This window comes from Chelonus insularis, unplaced genomic scaffold, assembly GCF_013357705.1.
Source record: "Chelonus insularis isolate UGA/USDA-ARS -01 unplaced genomic scaffold, ASM1335770v1 contig_270_pilon, whole genome shotgun sequence".
NCBI classification, from domain to species: Eukaryota; Metazoa; Arthropoda; class Insecta; order Hymenoptera; family Braconidae; genus Chelonus; species Chelonus insularis.
In genome coordinates this window covers 131,087-145,039 of record NW_023276458.1, presented here as the reverse complement: position 1 = coordinate 145,039, position 13,953 = coordinate 131,087, and the positions used below count along the sequence as shown (strand labels likewise).

Below are 13,953 nucleotides of genomic sequence, written 5' to 3'. Positions count from 1 at the left end.
AGAAAGAGATAGTAGTTGTCGCCTCTTCCCGTACGCACGTAGTCATTCTCAAGGTGATTCACTCCCAAAATAGTAAGCGCGCGATTGATTGAGCAACAATACTTGATAATTCCAGGTTTCTTTCTGTAATTTTTTGCAACATTTTAAAAAATTATACATCGTCATTCATCTTCAATATTTAATACTATTTTTCTACGAAGGATAATACGATTTATTTGTTGTATACATTCATCAATTATATTAAAGATTAATAAAGAAATATAAGATATCTATATATATATATATATATATATAAATATCATCCTTAAAAATTGTTAAGAAACTGACATGTATGTTTCAACTTGTGAATATTATTTTTTACTTTTACTGGTAATTATTCCAGTTTATTTATTCTTTAAACTTTGGTCTTGGTTAGGATGGGAATTATTTGTGAATAATTAGTAAATAATTTTTAATTCATTAAGATTTTTACAATAAATAAATTATAAATTTTATTTAATAAAATATGTTAACGTTTATAATAAACTTTTAAATATACCTTCTATAAATCAATATCTTTTGGCAGTATAATACTATTTTGTGCATTTATACAATAAATTTTTGTACATTAAAAAAATTATATAAATATTATTTTGGATAGATTGAAAATTTTTGTTTATAATCAGAATATTACTTAGAGTAAAAAAAACTACACACATATATTTTGGACATACAAATATAAATGTAGTAATTAAAATTTTGTAGATATTACTTTGTATATCCAAAGAGTATTACAAATCAATCTAACATACGTAATGTTAATTTTGTCCAAAATTATTTCAAGTTCACATTTTGTCTGTTATCAAAAGTTCATCTAATCCCATTTTTCCTAGATACTTCCATATTCTGTATCTAGCTACATCTTTTCGTGTAATCATTCCAATAACCTGAAATATTAATTAAGTAAATAATTGTCTTTCTATTAAAGAAAAGCCTAAATTATTATTTATTTTATACTATAAGTAGTTATTATTGTACCTCATGTTCATCATTAACGACAGGTAAATGACGAAGACCAAGACCTCTAAAAAGTCTGAATGCTCTCGGAAGAGTTGTAGACTAATATAAAATAATTGATAATTTGAAATTAAATGTAGTAAATACTTTATATATTTTTTTTTTTTTAAGTTATAAATTATAACGAAAATTTAATACTCACATGCTGTAGTGTGTAAGGAGAAGGATTCATGAAGGGTCTTAAATCGATAGAAAAAGTTTTTTCATGTTCAGTAATATTAACTTCACTAATACAGGGATATCTCGGATAAGCATTACGAAACATTTTCAATGATAAATCATGCTCCCACATATCACAATATTCATTGAATATTTTATTTTGAAGAAGTACGATTAATTGAGACCGTAATATTAAACCTCTGAATCTTCCATAACAATTTATTTCAGTCTAAAAATATTTTTTTTTAAAATTATTCTTTACTTTTTTTTTTTTTGTTATTGATTTAATTATCATTTCAAAATGATTTTAATTGTTATTAGATATTTTACCTGATCACCAGTTGGTGGATCAACCACAGGAAAGCCATTGAAATCTACACACTTTAAAAGCTCTACAATGTGTCCCACGTTCTCCGTTGTTTTTAATGTAACCACTGGATGACTCATTATCTCACTGGCATAAATATTATTTGATAAAGGCGGTGGTTCCCATGGGAGTAGAGGAACTCCTGCCATTTGTGTATGAATCTCATAAATTCCCTAAAAATCATTAAGCAATAATAATATGAAAAAAAATATAAGCTAAATATAGTCATTTTGATGATAAAATTTTTTTTTTCTTATATTTAGTTGACAAATATATATATATATATATATATAAATACCTCATTGAAGAAATCACCAATCCATTTAGCCATCATTAAAACAATAATAACTGGTAGACCAAATGAAATGCCTTGAGTAGTTTCAATTAAAATTACAGTTAGACTTATGGTCATTCTTACAACACCACCTAATTGAGCTGCTGCTCCCAAGAGAGCATATTTCCCCGGATGAAAGTATGTCTAAAAATATGATTGATTTAGTACTTCTTTTATAATTTAATAAAATGAATGTATTAATAATTTTACACATGATGGAAATAATTTCGTCAATCCAGATCCAATCAGTCTACCCCAAGCTGATCCGATTAGTAGAGAAGGTATAAAAAGACCGCAAGACATTGATAAACCAAAAGTACACGCAGCCAAAAGAAAGTAAAGAAAAACAAATACAGCCAATGTTGCATCATTATGAGAACCTAAGTGTAAATAAAAATATTTATAACTGTTAAATTTTTGTCACACGAGACTATAGAAATAAAAGGAAAATAAAAATGACCTATTGGATCATGAAATAATGATCTAACTGTACTTTCTGGCGTTTGAAACCAAAGAGCAGCAATAGCACTATATTGCCCTTCTTCACAAAACATCTGAACGGGATATTTAGTCGGATCTTTTCCTAAAGGCTTACAGTCATTTATAAAATAGATCATCAAAGAGCCTATAGTAGCAGTCATAGCTGCTACTGTAACAGCCTCAACAACTTTTAACCACTTCTTTCTAACGTAGTTCAATCGAAACACACTTATTTTATAATTTATATGATTCCATAGTGCTCCCAAAATGCCTCCTACAGTTCCAACAGTCATGAAAAGAGGAATTTCATAAAATTGATATGGTATAGTATCGAATTTTCCTAAATTTAAAAGTCCAGGATTTGAAAGGTCTCCTGGATGACCATGATAGGTACTCAAAATGATATTGAGAGTAAATGTAGATATCATACTGGCAAAAAATGTTCGCCATGTTAAACTTTGATTAAAAAAACTTGTTCCTTCTTCTATACTGAATAATACTCCACCTAATAATAATAAAAGTATTTTAGAGTATTTATAATATAAATAATAAATCAATTAAACAATCATCATTACCTATTGGAGCTCCAAAAGCAGCTGAAACTCCTGCCGCAGCACCTCCAGCAACAAAATCTCTTTTTTCATGGTCTTCTCTAAAATACTGAAATATTTTAAAATCTTTCTTGAACGTGGTACTTTTTCCTTGAGATATTCCAGCAGCTACAACTGCACCAGAATGGATCATAGGACCTTCTTTGCCGCCAGCTAAACCTCCAACTACTGTCGAAATGACACCTAGTGATTTTATTGCTAATGTTTTTATTCTCACAACTCGTGGAATTTTTATTCCATTTAAATAACATTTTATTTGAGGTATTCCACTGCCTGCTGCTACAGGTTCTACATAAGCTACTAAAATTGCGCCTATTAAAACTGGTCCTATATTAAATAATAACCATAAAATATATGGTATCCATAAACAGTTTTCTGTAGAACAAATGTCCACATCTAACTCTATTATATCAGGAAAATATATTTATTTTTTCATCAATAACTTGTATTGTTTGTTGATTTAATTATTTAAAAAAGGATACATTGCTTTAAAACTCCATACTTTAAATTAGATAATTCTTCTATAGAAATATCTATAAAACATGCAACTAATGCTGTAAATATTCCTATTAATAAGAATATAAACCATCGTGCGAAATTTTTTTTAACAACATATTTATAGCCTTTTTTTCTCTCTTCATCTTGAAGTAAATTGTTTTCACACGTATCGTAATCTAAACTCTGGAAAGTATACAATTAATTTAATACTGTTGAATTGTTAATTTATCAATATCAAAAATAAATATCAGTTTTTGGATAATCAAGTTTCTGCAGATATGATTATCTTAACTAATTTGTCACGTAAACGATAAAAACTTATTTAAACAATTGTTTATTTCTCTATAAAATTACCTCGTAATTAGCTGATAAATAATTTGTAGCTCCAGGTTTGAAGTGTTCATTATTAATTCTATTTGATTGACGATTCGACACATCCTCTATTATATTAGTAAAAGTATTATCATGTAAACAATGTCTAATATTCTAAAGACAAAAAAAAAAAAATAAAATTTATTCTTTACAGATTGTAGAAAAATTGAAAATTAAAGTCAATTTTGTTAAAGCATCTATTTTATTTATCATTGTTAAAAACAATAAACCATTTAGTTAGTATATAAATAAATAGCACTGTGACGTCAAGCTTTGGTAAAATAGGTTAGATTTTATAACAAAGGAGTTCAAAGTTTTTTATTAGTTTATAATATTCAATAGATGAAAATTGTTTATACCTTAAATCTGACATTAACGACGTCATTGGAATATGATGGAAAATTATTCCTAGCTCTAGTTTTTACTAATTTTTCTTCTTCAATATTCGAATCACGACCATAATTAACTTCTTCAACTTCAGAATTTATTAAAACATTGACATGAGTTTCTAGATCTGTCATTTTATACAATCATTGCCAGTCGTAGTTTACTATTATACATTACTGAATTTTTTAAAATGTAATTAGAACATTTCTTTTATGTTAAAACTGATTACGAATTGCAACATTTGATTCACATGACTTGAAATATTATAAACATTTATATGAGAGCGAAAAAACAAGAAATTCATTCACTGGGTTTGATTGCACTCCACTATACTACTACCACCATTAGATGAATGTTACTCTCTCTCTCTCTCTCTCTCTATATATATATATATATATATATATATATACATATAATCACGGATAGAATACCAACGTAAAATGTGAATGCAACAAACTCAACGTAGTTATACTGGTTTGTATTATAGTATAGCTGTTGATGCGCATGAGGAAGTGACTGTTTGAATGTTTTATTTAGTTTATATCAATATTCCAGCTGATAACCACGTGACTAATGTATTTAAGTCATGAATTTGGATGATTCATCCCTTTACATTGTTAAACGTTTTACCATATGTTACTAATTTTTCTAATTTAAAATTTTTATTTATTATAATTTTTAATAGGTGAATGTCTATTTCAACAATAACATATTGTAAAATTAAATAATAATTGTTACATATTTATTTAGCTAAGAATAAATTTTTTTTTCTCATAAAAACTCATTGATAATAAAAACAATTGTATATAAAATATTTCAAGTATTTAAAAGGAGTTTTCTTTAATATTTCTTACTTCTAAAAAAAGTGTGAATAATGTATGAAGGGATTCGATTCTTGTTTCAGGAGTAACTGGAATATGTACAAGGCTGCAAATATTATCAACGAATTGTGTTAAGTCACTATTTTCTTGGATCAAATCTAGCTGATCACTTTTTAGTTTATCTTCGATATCAGTCGGCCACTGTTGCAACAAAGTATCAATATCAGGCATCGGTTGAGTCAGTCTTACAGTAGGAATGGGTTTGCTTCGATGCAACTGATTAATGTCTTCAATCCACTTATCGATGGCTTTAGGATTTTTCTCAGCATCCTCAATCCTTTTTATCACCACATGTTTACGAGCATCCGCACTTTTGCTCTGACTTCGCAGCTGAAGATGCAAAACTGCTGGTTCTGACTGATTTGCGCATGGTTCATCTAATACAACTAGACCAACTTTGTCATCTACTCCATCAGGTCTAGGTACTTTGATAAAGGCATCAATATCTCCAACAGCCGGTATAAAGTCTGGGATGTAAGGGGCAAGCTTATAATTCAATTCAATCCTCTGAGGTGTATATCTTTAATAAAATAAATAAAACAATTAATAATCAACATCATTTGACTTATAATTCCTGATAGAACAGTAATATTATTAATATTTATTAGTTAATTCATGATATTGAAATACTTTTTTATTAAAGTATAAAAGTTGAGATAGATAATAAAAAAAAATTTTTGTATATTTGATGCATTAATATTATAATTATTTAATATCGAAACACTGAGTTTGTTAAATTTTTTCATTCCAAAAATACTTTATGAGCTTCACGTAATTTGGAAATTTATACCTCATTATATTCTGAAAGAGTTCCTTAACTTCTGCAGATGCTTCTAAATTTTCAAAGTCCTTAGGATTGTAAAGTTCCATAGGCTTCTTTACAGCTGTACCTTCAATATCATCATCATCAGTTTCCTCACTATCTGATGGATCACTTCCTATAGGTTTCTCGAATGAATTTTCATGCTCCGAAAACCTTAAAAATAATTTTTGTTTAAAATTATAAATATATAAAATAATAATAAATAAAAGTACCTTCTAAAACTACGTTTTCCTAATGGTGAATTAATATCCACATTATCATTTCTACCATTTGATGCCATTTTTGCACTTTTTTTCATCGTAGAAGATCGACCACTTTGCGGACTTTTGACTTCTTCTGCGTTTTTAACTTCAATACTTTCGTCGAATTTACTAAAAGCTGAAAAATTTTGCTTTTCTTCCTCTTCACTATTACTACTGTCCATTATCAGCTTTTTTAAATTATTTTCGTTTGCTTTTTAAATCGAGTAGTAGTAAAGTCAAATTCAACTTGAGTAAAAAATTTTGGGATAATATAACTCACTATTTAACTTTTATTCAGTAGTGATCTATTTTTAAAAAAACATGTCTACTGGTATGTTAGGATTTTGTCGTTACCATAGTTTCCATAATTATACTGTTGACCACATGCGCTCTATATACATTTATAAATTTAGAAAATGTTTAAATTTTATTTTATTTATCATTAATAATGAATCATGATGATTTCAATTTATATTAATAAGCAAATATCTCTAATATAGAAATAGAAGTAAAGAAAAAATAAAATTAAATATTTTAATAGTACGTCTAATGTCTCTGGGTGTTTATAAAATCATCACCAGAGATATGTGATTGGCAGTTGATCCCCGATCCAAATTATCACTATAAAATAATTATTAATAATCGATGAAAATCATTTAAAATGACTTTCTTAATGAATTTTCAACTCAATGGTCAGAAATGTCAAATTTAAATAGAATATGATTAAAAATTTAATATTGACAAAACTTTCCACGATATCTATTAGAAAGTTGTTCATTTTTTAAAAGAGGATTCAATTTTCTAAATACTCCATGAGAATTATGATATAAAATTGAAGTTTTTGGCTCGATTCCAGTTCAATAAGGAGCTAAAGTCAAGAAACTAAGTTTAAGTTTCTGCTAAAAGTTTGTGTAAAAATGATATCAATTTGCCGTCACCGTTTTAGTAGCTGCGATTATTATTATTTATCATACGATTAGAAGAAAGTAAAGACATTCGTTATTCTTAATATGTTCTGATAATAATGGTGGAATAATGGTAAATTATTAAATGAATTTAAATATTCAAAGTCTTGAGTTATTACTTGATAGCATTAGTGGTTATAAAACATTCAGATGAAATCACGGCTTCGAAGATGATTGAAAATATTGCAACAGATGGAAGTTTGAAATTTAATCGCAAAAGTGCTCATCGTCAAGATTATCGAATATTTCTCGAGATATCTATCGACAATGGAAGTGAATCTAATTTCTTGTAGTATAGTACAAAGCACTTAGAGATTGATCTTTTACCTGCTAATCAAATTATTTCCTTTTTTCGTATAAAAATAAGTTATTTCAAAAACTCTATTATCTAATTGATTATTTTCTTATTATTAATTCAAATTAATTAGTTAATTGTTCATTAAAATTCTAAAAATAATCGTAAAATTGTACATTTATTAAGTAGCAATATAAAAAATTACAAATAAAAATTTATAAAATTTTTTAAATAGTTTGTATAAATTTTTTTGTTTTTCGTACAAAATAAACAAGTCCATTATCCCAGACTATACTTCACAACATTTATTACACCAATGATTATTTTACTTCCTCCTTATTAATAATAATTGATAAATTGAGAGCATGAACTCTCTGAGATTTAATTTTTATCTTATCTCTTTTTTTCCAACGTCATAATGCGCATATAAATTGAATTACGTAGTAGTCATTTATTTATGAAAATTATCTTGGAAGATATTTCAAAAGGTCAATAATACGATGCATGAAGCTGAGTTTTTAATTCATGTTGAACTGGTCAGGGATTTTAAAATTTGTTTGTTAGAAAGTAAAAAATCTATTGACATTTACTCATTAATTCTTGTGTAATTGAATATTTTCTTCAATTTATTTTCAAAATATGACTTTGGGTTGAGGGGAGTATCAAATAGGATATTTTCCATAAATTTGTCCACTTCTAGTTCGTCTGATCAGCCACGTCTGACTACTACTTAACGATGTTTGTGTTCTATTTTTTCTTTGAGAACTTTGGGAATGTTGAGATTGTGTTAATTTTACGCTAAATCCTGAATGTCTTGAAGTATTACCTCCATTTGGAATACAATATGGTCTTGGTTTTTGACGAATAACTCTTCTCCTTCGTGGTGCACTTTTTTGAGGTGTAGCAGCAGGACCATCACCCCATCCATGATTGAATCTTGATAAATCGTAAATTGACTCATGATTATTCTCTCCTGCTTCCTCAGTTAAATTTATTACTTGGCTACATTAACATAAATTATCCATTAATTCAGTGATTTTTTAATAATAATTTATTTATATAAAAAAAAAAACCAACTTACGAATTTTCAGGTTGTAAAATTTCAGTGTGAATAATATTTTCGTCATAATTTTTATTAGACAATTTAGAAGAAATGAGAAGTATGACAATAACGACAGCACAAACGATGAATAAAGCTGCAAAATCAGCAATCACTTGCTTCGATACTGGAGATAACTGTGAGAATTCCCGTGAAAATATTTCCTGTTGGATGAAGAATTTAACTCGTTAAGGTATTATAGATTGTTTTTCTATCTTTTTCTTACTTTTAGATATACAAAAATCCGTCGAATAATGGCAAGAAAGGATGCATGTTCCATGCCTGCTATTTGAATTACGCGTTCCAAAAACAAACTTATTCGAGGTATACTTTTCATTTCATGAATAAAATATTTTATAAATTTTTACAATCATTTCTATCTAAAAAATTACGCGGCTCTTCGCCAACTGCCGAGAATTTGACAAATACGCTGCCTTCAGTTCTTATAATCATTTCGACGTTGACAGTCACGTGTTATCTCGTTTTGTTCCAATTTTAAATGATTAAAAATTATTAGCCAACGTATTACGACATTGTGATTCAGGTGTTTGCCTTAAAATTTTTTTTAAAATTTAAGATACATACAAATATACTATATTTCTATGTATATCACTAATATTGGAATGAATTTTTTTTTATTTCTCCATTATTATTAGTTTACATCAGAATTTAGCATAATTTATCACATGAAGTGATATAAGGAAACACACAAGGATTATATTTAACACCCATAGAAAAGGAAGGTCCTTTTTCAAGATCAACAGGGTTATACGGTCCAGGAGTACTTGATAGACCTTGGTAAGGTGGTTTAAATCGAAAAGTAAAAGCTGGTGCTCGTGGGGTGACCCATTTAAAATTAATTACTCTCGGAGGAGGTCCATGATCTATTTTCTTCACTTTATGAAAAGGTATACCTCTAAAAGATCAATATCGTAAATTTGACTTACAACTAATTTAACGACTATGTCATACAGTAATAAATTACATCAAAATTAATTCATTCTTTATAATTAGTTCATGAAAATCATTATAAATGATTACATTGTAAAAGCTGGCCCATTTAAATCCCGTGAAAGATTATAAGGTCCTGCTCCGATTGATGCAGGCGGTGGTTCTTTCATTCTTGATTTGAGTGAGAATGCCGGAGTTGGTTTGTATGGAGGTAAAGAGTAAGGTCCTGGCGTACTGTCTGCTGATTCTAAAAAAAAAATAACATATTATTTTTGATGTTTACCCCTAAAGTATAAAATTTTGAGTATTAAAACTTACTGAAGGGTTTCCATGGTATTCCAAATGTGAACCCGCTACGTGTAGGAGTTTTAGGATAATAAATAGGCCCTGGCCCATAGCGAATGTCATACATTTCAGGACGTTTTCCAATAATAGTATGAGCTGGATTTCGTAACTTAGTTTGACAATGATTTTTATAACCTACTACAGGTGGCAATTGATAAATCGGACCGGGAGCTTTTAGTAAATAATACCGATTAATAGTATAAAAATGCATGTTTTTTTCTAATAGTATTCTTAAAGTTATGCACCTCTATAAAAACAGTATGCTTGAGATTTTTTAAATGGCGAAGTAATTTCATTATTTTTGATATTTTTTGTATGATTTTTTTTTTGCTGAGCCATTCTTTTTTTTAGATTAATAAATAAATTAAATATAAAATTTACTGTTAAATATTTTTTTTCATTTTTAATATAATTTTTTTGTTTATTTTCAACACTTATATCACTTATCTATATGTTGACTTATTAATAATCTGCAGTAAACTTCAGCATATTAAACTTGAAAATGAAGAAAGCTACGTGAATAATTAATAAAAATGAAGCAAGATTATTTAAAAAATTTATTTATTAAAAAATTTACGTAGAAGATTCTATAATTGTACACGATTGAAATAATGAAATCTTGTATTCGTCTTTATAAGATATCTACGTTCTAAGATTTAAAAAAAACTTCATTCGTTATCCATATCTGTAATTGGAAGAGCTTTACATTCGCTATGATACACTCCGAAAGAGAACATTGGTGGACGTTTTCCAGAAATATATGAAGTGTTATAAATGGGTCCAGGACCTTCAGCTTGATCGAAAAACTTTTTTCGTGATTTTAGAGAATATGATGGATATTTTTTTTTAATAACATCATAATTCGGATTACCATATGCATTTGGCCCTGGTCCTACAGATTCTTCTTTTCCAAACTTTCGTCCAGCTCTGTAATAATTCTCAAAATTATTTTATATAGCGATTAAAAAAGAATCAACGATTTATTATTCATATATGTACATGGTAAAAGCTCCAATAGTTTTTTTGTGAGGAATTTTAGGGCCTAAACATGCAGGAATAATGTATGCATTAGGTCCTGGACTTGATGAATCTAGATATTGATTTTTGCGTCTTGGTTTTAATGAAAAAGCTGGAGATCTTTTCGTGTGATTCATTGGAGGACATTTTTCTGGGTGATAAGCACCAGGCCCTGGTCCAAATCCTAACACTAACACATCATTTAATTACTCGATTATTATACCGTACTAATTATATTGGTAGAAAAATTTATAACAAAAATAGGACTCGATTTTGTATTTGAATAATTTATTAATAATGCTATGTTGATTTATTCAAATAGTCACTATTAATAATCAATCGTCTAATGAATTTTCTGAGTATCGGATTAGAGAGTACATTAATAAAATATTAATAAACCTATGAATTTAGCTCGTCCTGCTAATGAAAATGCTGGTGGATTCTCTGGACCATTTCGCGTTAAATGATATGTATCATATCGATTAGGTCCAGGACCTGTTGTAATATTATCTTTTTCATTGTGACGTGATCGAATACTGAATGCGGGATTTCTGGAGCGTGATGGATCGTGTTTTTCATAACCCATTAGAGATGGAAGTTTGTAAGCTGGACCAGGACCTTAGGTGTAAAAGGAAATTTGTTTTAATTATCAATTATAAAATGATGTAGAAGTGATAATTTCTTTTTTTTTTGTAGTAAATATTAATTAAAAATACCTTTCGATTTACAACTTAATAGTGGTTTTTTTTGAAGTGTAAATGTTGACATTGTATTTTTTTGATCAATAAAAATTCATCGAAAAAAAGTTATAAAACTTTAAAAAAAATATTGTAAAATTTTAATACTAGTACAAACTTGAAGTAAGCCCATTTATATGTCATGTTACTCATATAGAGTATTGTGCTATATTTAGTCATTTAAAAGCATATATTACAAATTACATGAATTTTAGAAAAAATTTCTATCGTGAATAGTGTTTCAATATTTAATCAACAAAAAGAAAAAATATAAAACAAAATTGAATAAAAAATGTAATAACATTGGCTTATTTCTAGAAGGTTTTTATACAATAAATTTTTTTTTAATTAAGACATTTCACATCCATTAAACCAATCGTATTTTCAATCAAAATCATCATTATTATTATCAATCCAATTGCTTGCAAATAACGCTAGTTTCGCATACGTCTACCATAACGTCAAGAATATTAATAACATTATCATATTTACTTGTATTGTTATTCGAAGTTCGATCAATATCACTTGGTTTCTGGCTAGTAGTTGTTGTAGATTGATTATTGACATTGTCTTTATTGATATCTTTATTCATTTTCTTGCAAAAGTTATTAAATTCATCATCATCAATATCGTCATCATAGTAATCATCTTCATCATTTTTTCTTCTTTCGTTAGAAATTATCAATGACTGTAACTTGGCTAATAAATCATCTCTTGTTAAAGGGACAACCAGATCAGCTACTTTATTCTCTTCAGTGATTAATATTTTTTCTTCTCTATTTAATTGTTTTTCATCATTATCTGAATGATTTTCTTTTTTTTCGCTTTTGTTTCCTGTAAATAGTATAAATTAAATAGTCAAGTAATCAAATAAACACCTATTATAATAAAAATAACTATAAATGTACCTCGTTTCATGTAGCGATAAAAGGTACGTCTTTTTCTCTCTGGTAATTTTTTCAGAAGTAATCTGAGCTCCCTATCTAATATGAGAACTTCTTCTTTGACTTCTGATTTGATTATTTCTGTTTGTTCGCCACATTTTGGACAAACTTCCAATTTTAGAGCACAAGATTCACACATTATGTGATAAGCATGTTTGACACACTTTTGATCACATTTTGTACATTTACTTGGAGCTTTTAAAGGCTTATATTTCTTGTACTTAATTTTCCATTCAATTATTTCCTTACATCTTTTACAAACATTTGCTACTTGAATATTATTTATTGTTTTTGTTTTGTGAGATGTATCATAGAGATTATTCTTGAAAGCATGAGAATTCTGATATTTTTGAGGCCTTGATCTATTGGAATTACCTTTTTGAAAACTCATTTTCCTAAAAAAAAATCAATATTATTTCAATATTATTGCAACAAGAATTTTTGAATCTTTTCAATATAATTGAAAAAAGAGCATTACAGTAATGCAAATTACTTTTGTTAAAAATAAATCATTTTATTATTGAAAATGAATAACATGTGATAATTTATGATAAAATAAATAGAGACATAAAGTAAAATTAATTTTCAACACTTACAGTTATTTCTTTATTTAATCACTAGTATAAAATATTTTACTTAACAATTAATCTTTGTTGCTAAATTGTTAAAAAAAAAATAATAACACGTTTTAATGTACAGATAAGCCATCGACTGGCACATTTATCCCTCTGTTGTTAATTTTGACAACTATTTGACGATTTCAATGCCACCTAGTGTTGATTAGGGAAAGAAAAGCCAAGCAGCGGGAGCTTGACATGATCGTTTACGCGGCAATAAGTATCAAAACATTGAAAAAAATTAAGTTGATAGTTAGAATATATTCAAGTAACGAGAAAATTATGATTAAAGCCTCGACAATTTAATGTAAAAAAATACAAGGCTATCATTAAATGAGTAAAACTGATGAAAAAATTTCCAAGTCTTGTCTTCTTGTCAACAAGTAGACGACGCTACGAGAAGTGAAGGGTCACTCACACCTCTTACATCTCATGAAGATAGACATTATTATCCTTGTCACTCATCTTCGAAGATATCGTCTGCAAGAGTCTCCAAAGAAGACCCTGAGGCCACAGACAAACCACGTTCAAGACTATGTTTTATCCTTAAAAACCTGTTATTCCTGTGTTCCTGGATGAAAGATTGTGAGTAGTAGACAACCTGCCTACTCTTCCTTTCTTCTTAAACATTTTTTTTTTACTGATAATTTGATTCGATAACGATTTGCTAATGAGTGTATTAAATTTTGCAAGCGTAAACAGTCTTCAAAGATCCATATCTGGATAATTTGTTTGATTAAGAGGTTAGTTTAGAAATCATTGGATTTATTCGT

General features: G+C 27.9%; 5 protein-coding genes and 1 long non-coding RNA gene across 8 annotated transcripts; 1 reads left to right on the top strand and 5 right to left on the bottom strand.

Moving 5' to 3' along the window:
- Nucleotides 1-527: 527 nt before the first annotated feature.
- On the bottom strand, nt 528-4,840 carry ClC-b (chloride channel protein 7). Its single transcript, XM_035080221.1, has 11 exons — nt 4,237-4,840; nt 3,860-3,991; nt 3,490-3,688; nt 2,972-3,403; nt 2,377-2,901; nt 2,127-2,296; nt 1,881-2,060; nt 1,546-1,755; nt 1,199-1,444; nt 1,018-1,098; nt 528-926 (listed from the first exon to the last, which is right to left on the bottom strand). The coding sequence occupies exons 1-11, from the start codon at nt 4,396-4,398 to the stop codon at nt 825-827; spliced, it is 2,439 nt and encodes an 812-aa protein (XP_034936112.1). The 5' UTR covers nt 4,399-4,840; the 3' UTR covers nt 528-824.
- Nucleotides 4,817-5,699, top strand: LOC118065138 (uncharacterized). The gene is made up of 2 exons (XR_004690139.1): nt 4,817-4,949; nt 5,169-5,699. It is a non-coding gene; the product is annotated as an uncharacterized lncRNA (long non-coding RNA).
- Nucleotides 5,077-6,392, bottom strand: IFT46 (intraflagellar transport 46). Its single transcript, XM_035080223.1, has 3 exons — nt 6,181-6,392; nt 5,936-6,121; nt 5,077-5,665 (listed from the first exon to the last, which is right to left on the bottom strand). The coding sequence occupies exons 1-3, from the start codon at nt 6,390-6,392 to the stop codon at nt 5,089-5,091; spliced, it is 975 nt and encodes a 324-aa protein (XP_034936114.1). The 3' UTR covers nt 5,077-5,088.
- A 1,342-nt stretch (nt 6,393-7,734) lies between these two features.
- On the bottom strand, nt 7,735-8,969 carry LOC118065132 (uncharacterized). Its single transcript, XM_035080216.1, has 3 exons — nt 8,796-8,969; nt 8,552-8,733; nt 7,735-8,472 (listed from the first exon to the last, which is right to left on the bottom strand). The coding sequence occupies exons 1-3, from the start codon at nt 8,904-8,906 to the stop codon at nt 8,133-8,135; spliced, it is 633 nt and encodes a 210-aa protein (XP_034936107.1). The 5' UTR covers nt 8,907-8,969; the 3' UTR covers nt 7,735-8,132.
- Nucleotides 8,970-9,216: 247 nt separating this feature from the next.
- Nucleotides 9,217-10,244, bottom strand: LOC118065131 (outer dense fiber protein 3-like). The gene is made up of 4 exons (XM_035080215.1): nt 10,111-10,244; nt 9,839-10,036; nt 9,611-9,767; nt 9,217-9,485 (listed from the first exon to the last, which is right to left on the bottom strand). Exons 1-4 carry the CDS (start codon nt 10,202-10,204, stop codon nt 9,239-9,241), a joined length of 696 nt encoding a protein of 231 aa, XP_034936106.1. The 5' UTR covers nt 10,205-10,244; the 3' UTR covers nt 9,217-9,238.
- A 190-nt stretch (nt 10,245-10,434) lies between these two features.
- Nucleotides 10,435-13,300, bottom strand: LOC118065172 (outer dense fiber protein 3B). 3 transcript variants are annotated; one of them, XM_035080292.1, is made up of 4 exons: nt 11,599-12,011; nt 11,282-11,500; nt 10,865-11,072; nt 10,435-10,792 (listed from the first exon to the last, which is right to left on the bottom strand). In XM_035080292.1, the coding sequence occupies exons 1-4, from the start codon at nt 11,648-11,650 to the stop codon at nt 10,534-10,536; spliced, it is 738 nt and encodes a 245-aa protein (XP_034936183.1). In that variant the 5' UTR covers nt 11,651-12,011; the 3' UTR covers nt 10,435-10,533. The 3 variants fall into 3 exon arrangements, with proteins under 3 accessions (XP_034936183.1, XP_034936182.1, XP_034936181.1); XM_035080291.1 differs by lacking the exons at nt 10,865-11,072; nt 11,282-11,500; nt 11,599-12,011 and adding exons at nt 12,112-12,453; nt 12,528-12,958; nt 13,160-13,300 and having other exon boundaries at nt 10,607-10,792; XM_035080290.1 differs by lacking the exons at nt 10,435-10,792; nt 10,865-11,072; nt 11,282-11,500 and adding exons at nt 12,528-12,958; nt 13,160-13,300 and having other exon boundaries at nt 11,760-12,453.
- Nucleotides 13,301-13,953: the final 653 nt, after the last annotated feature.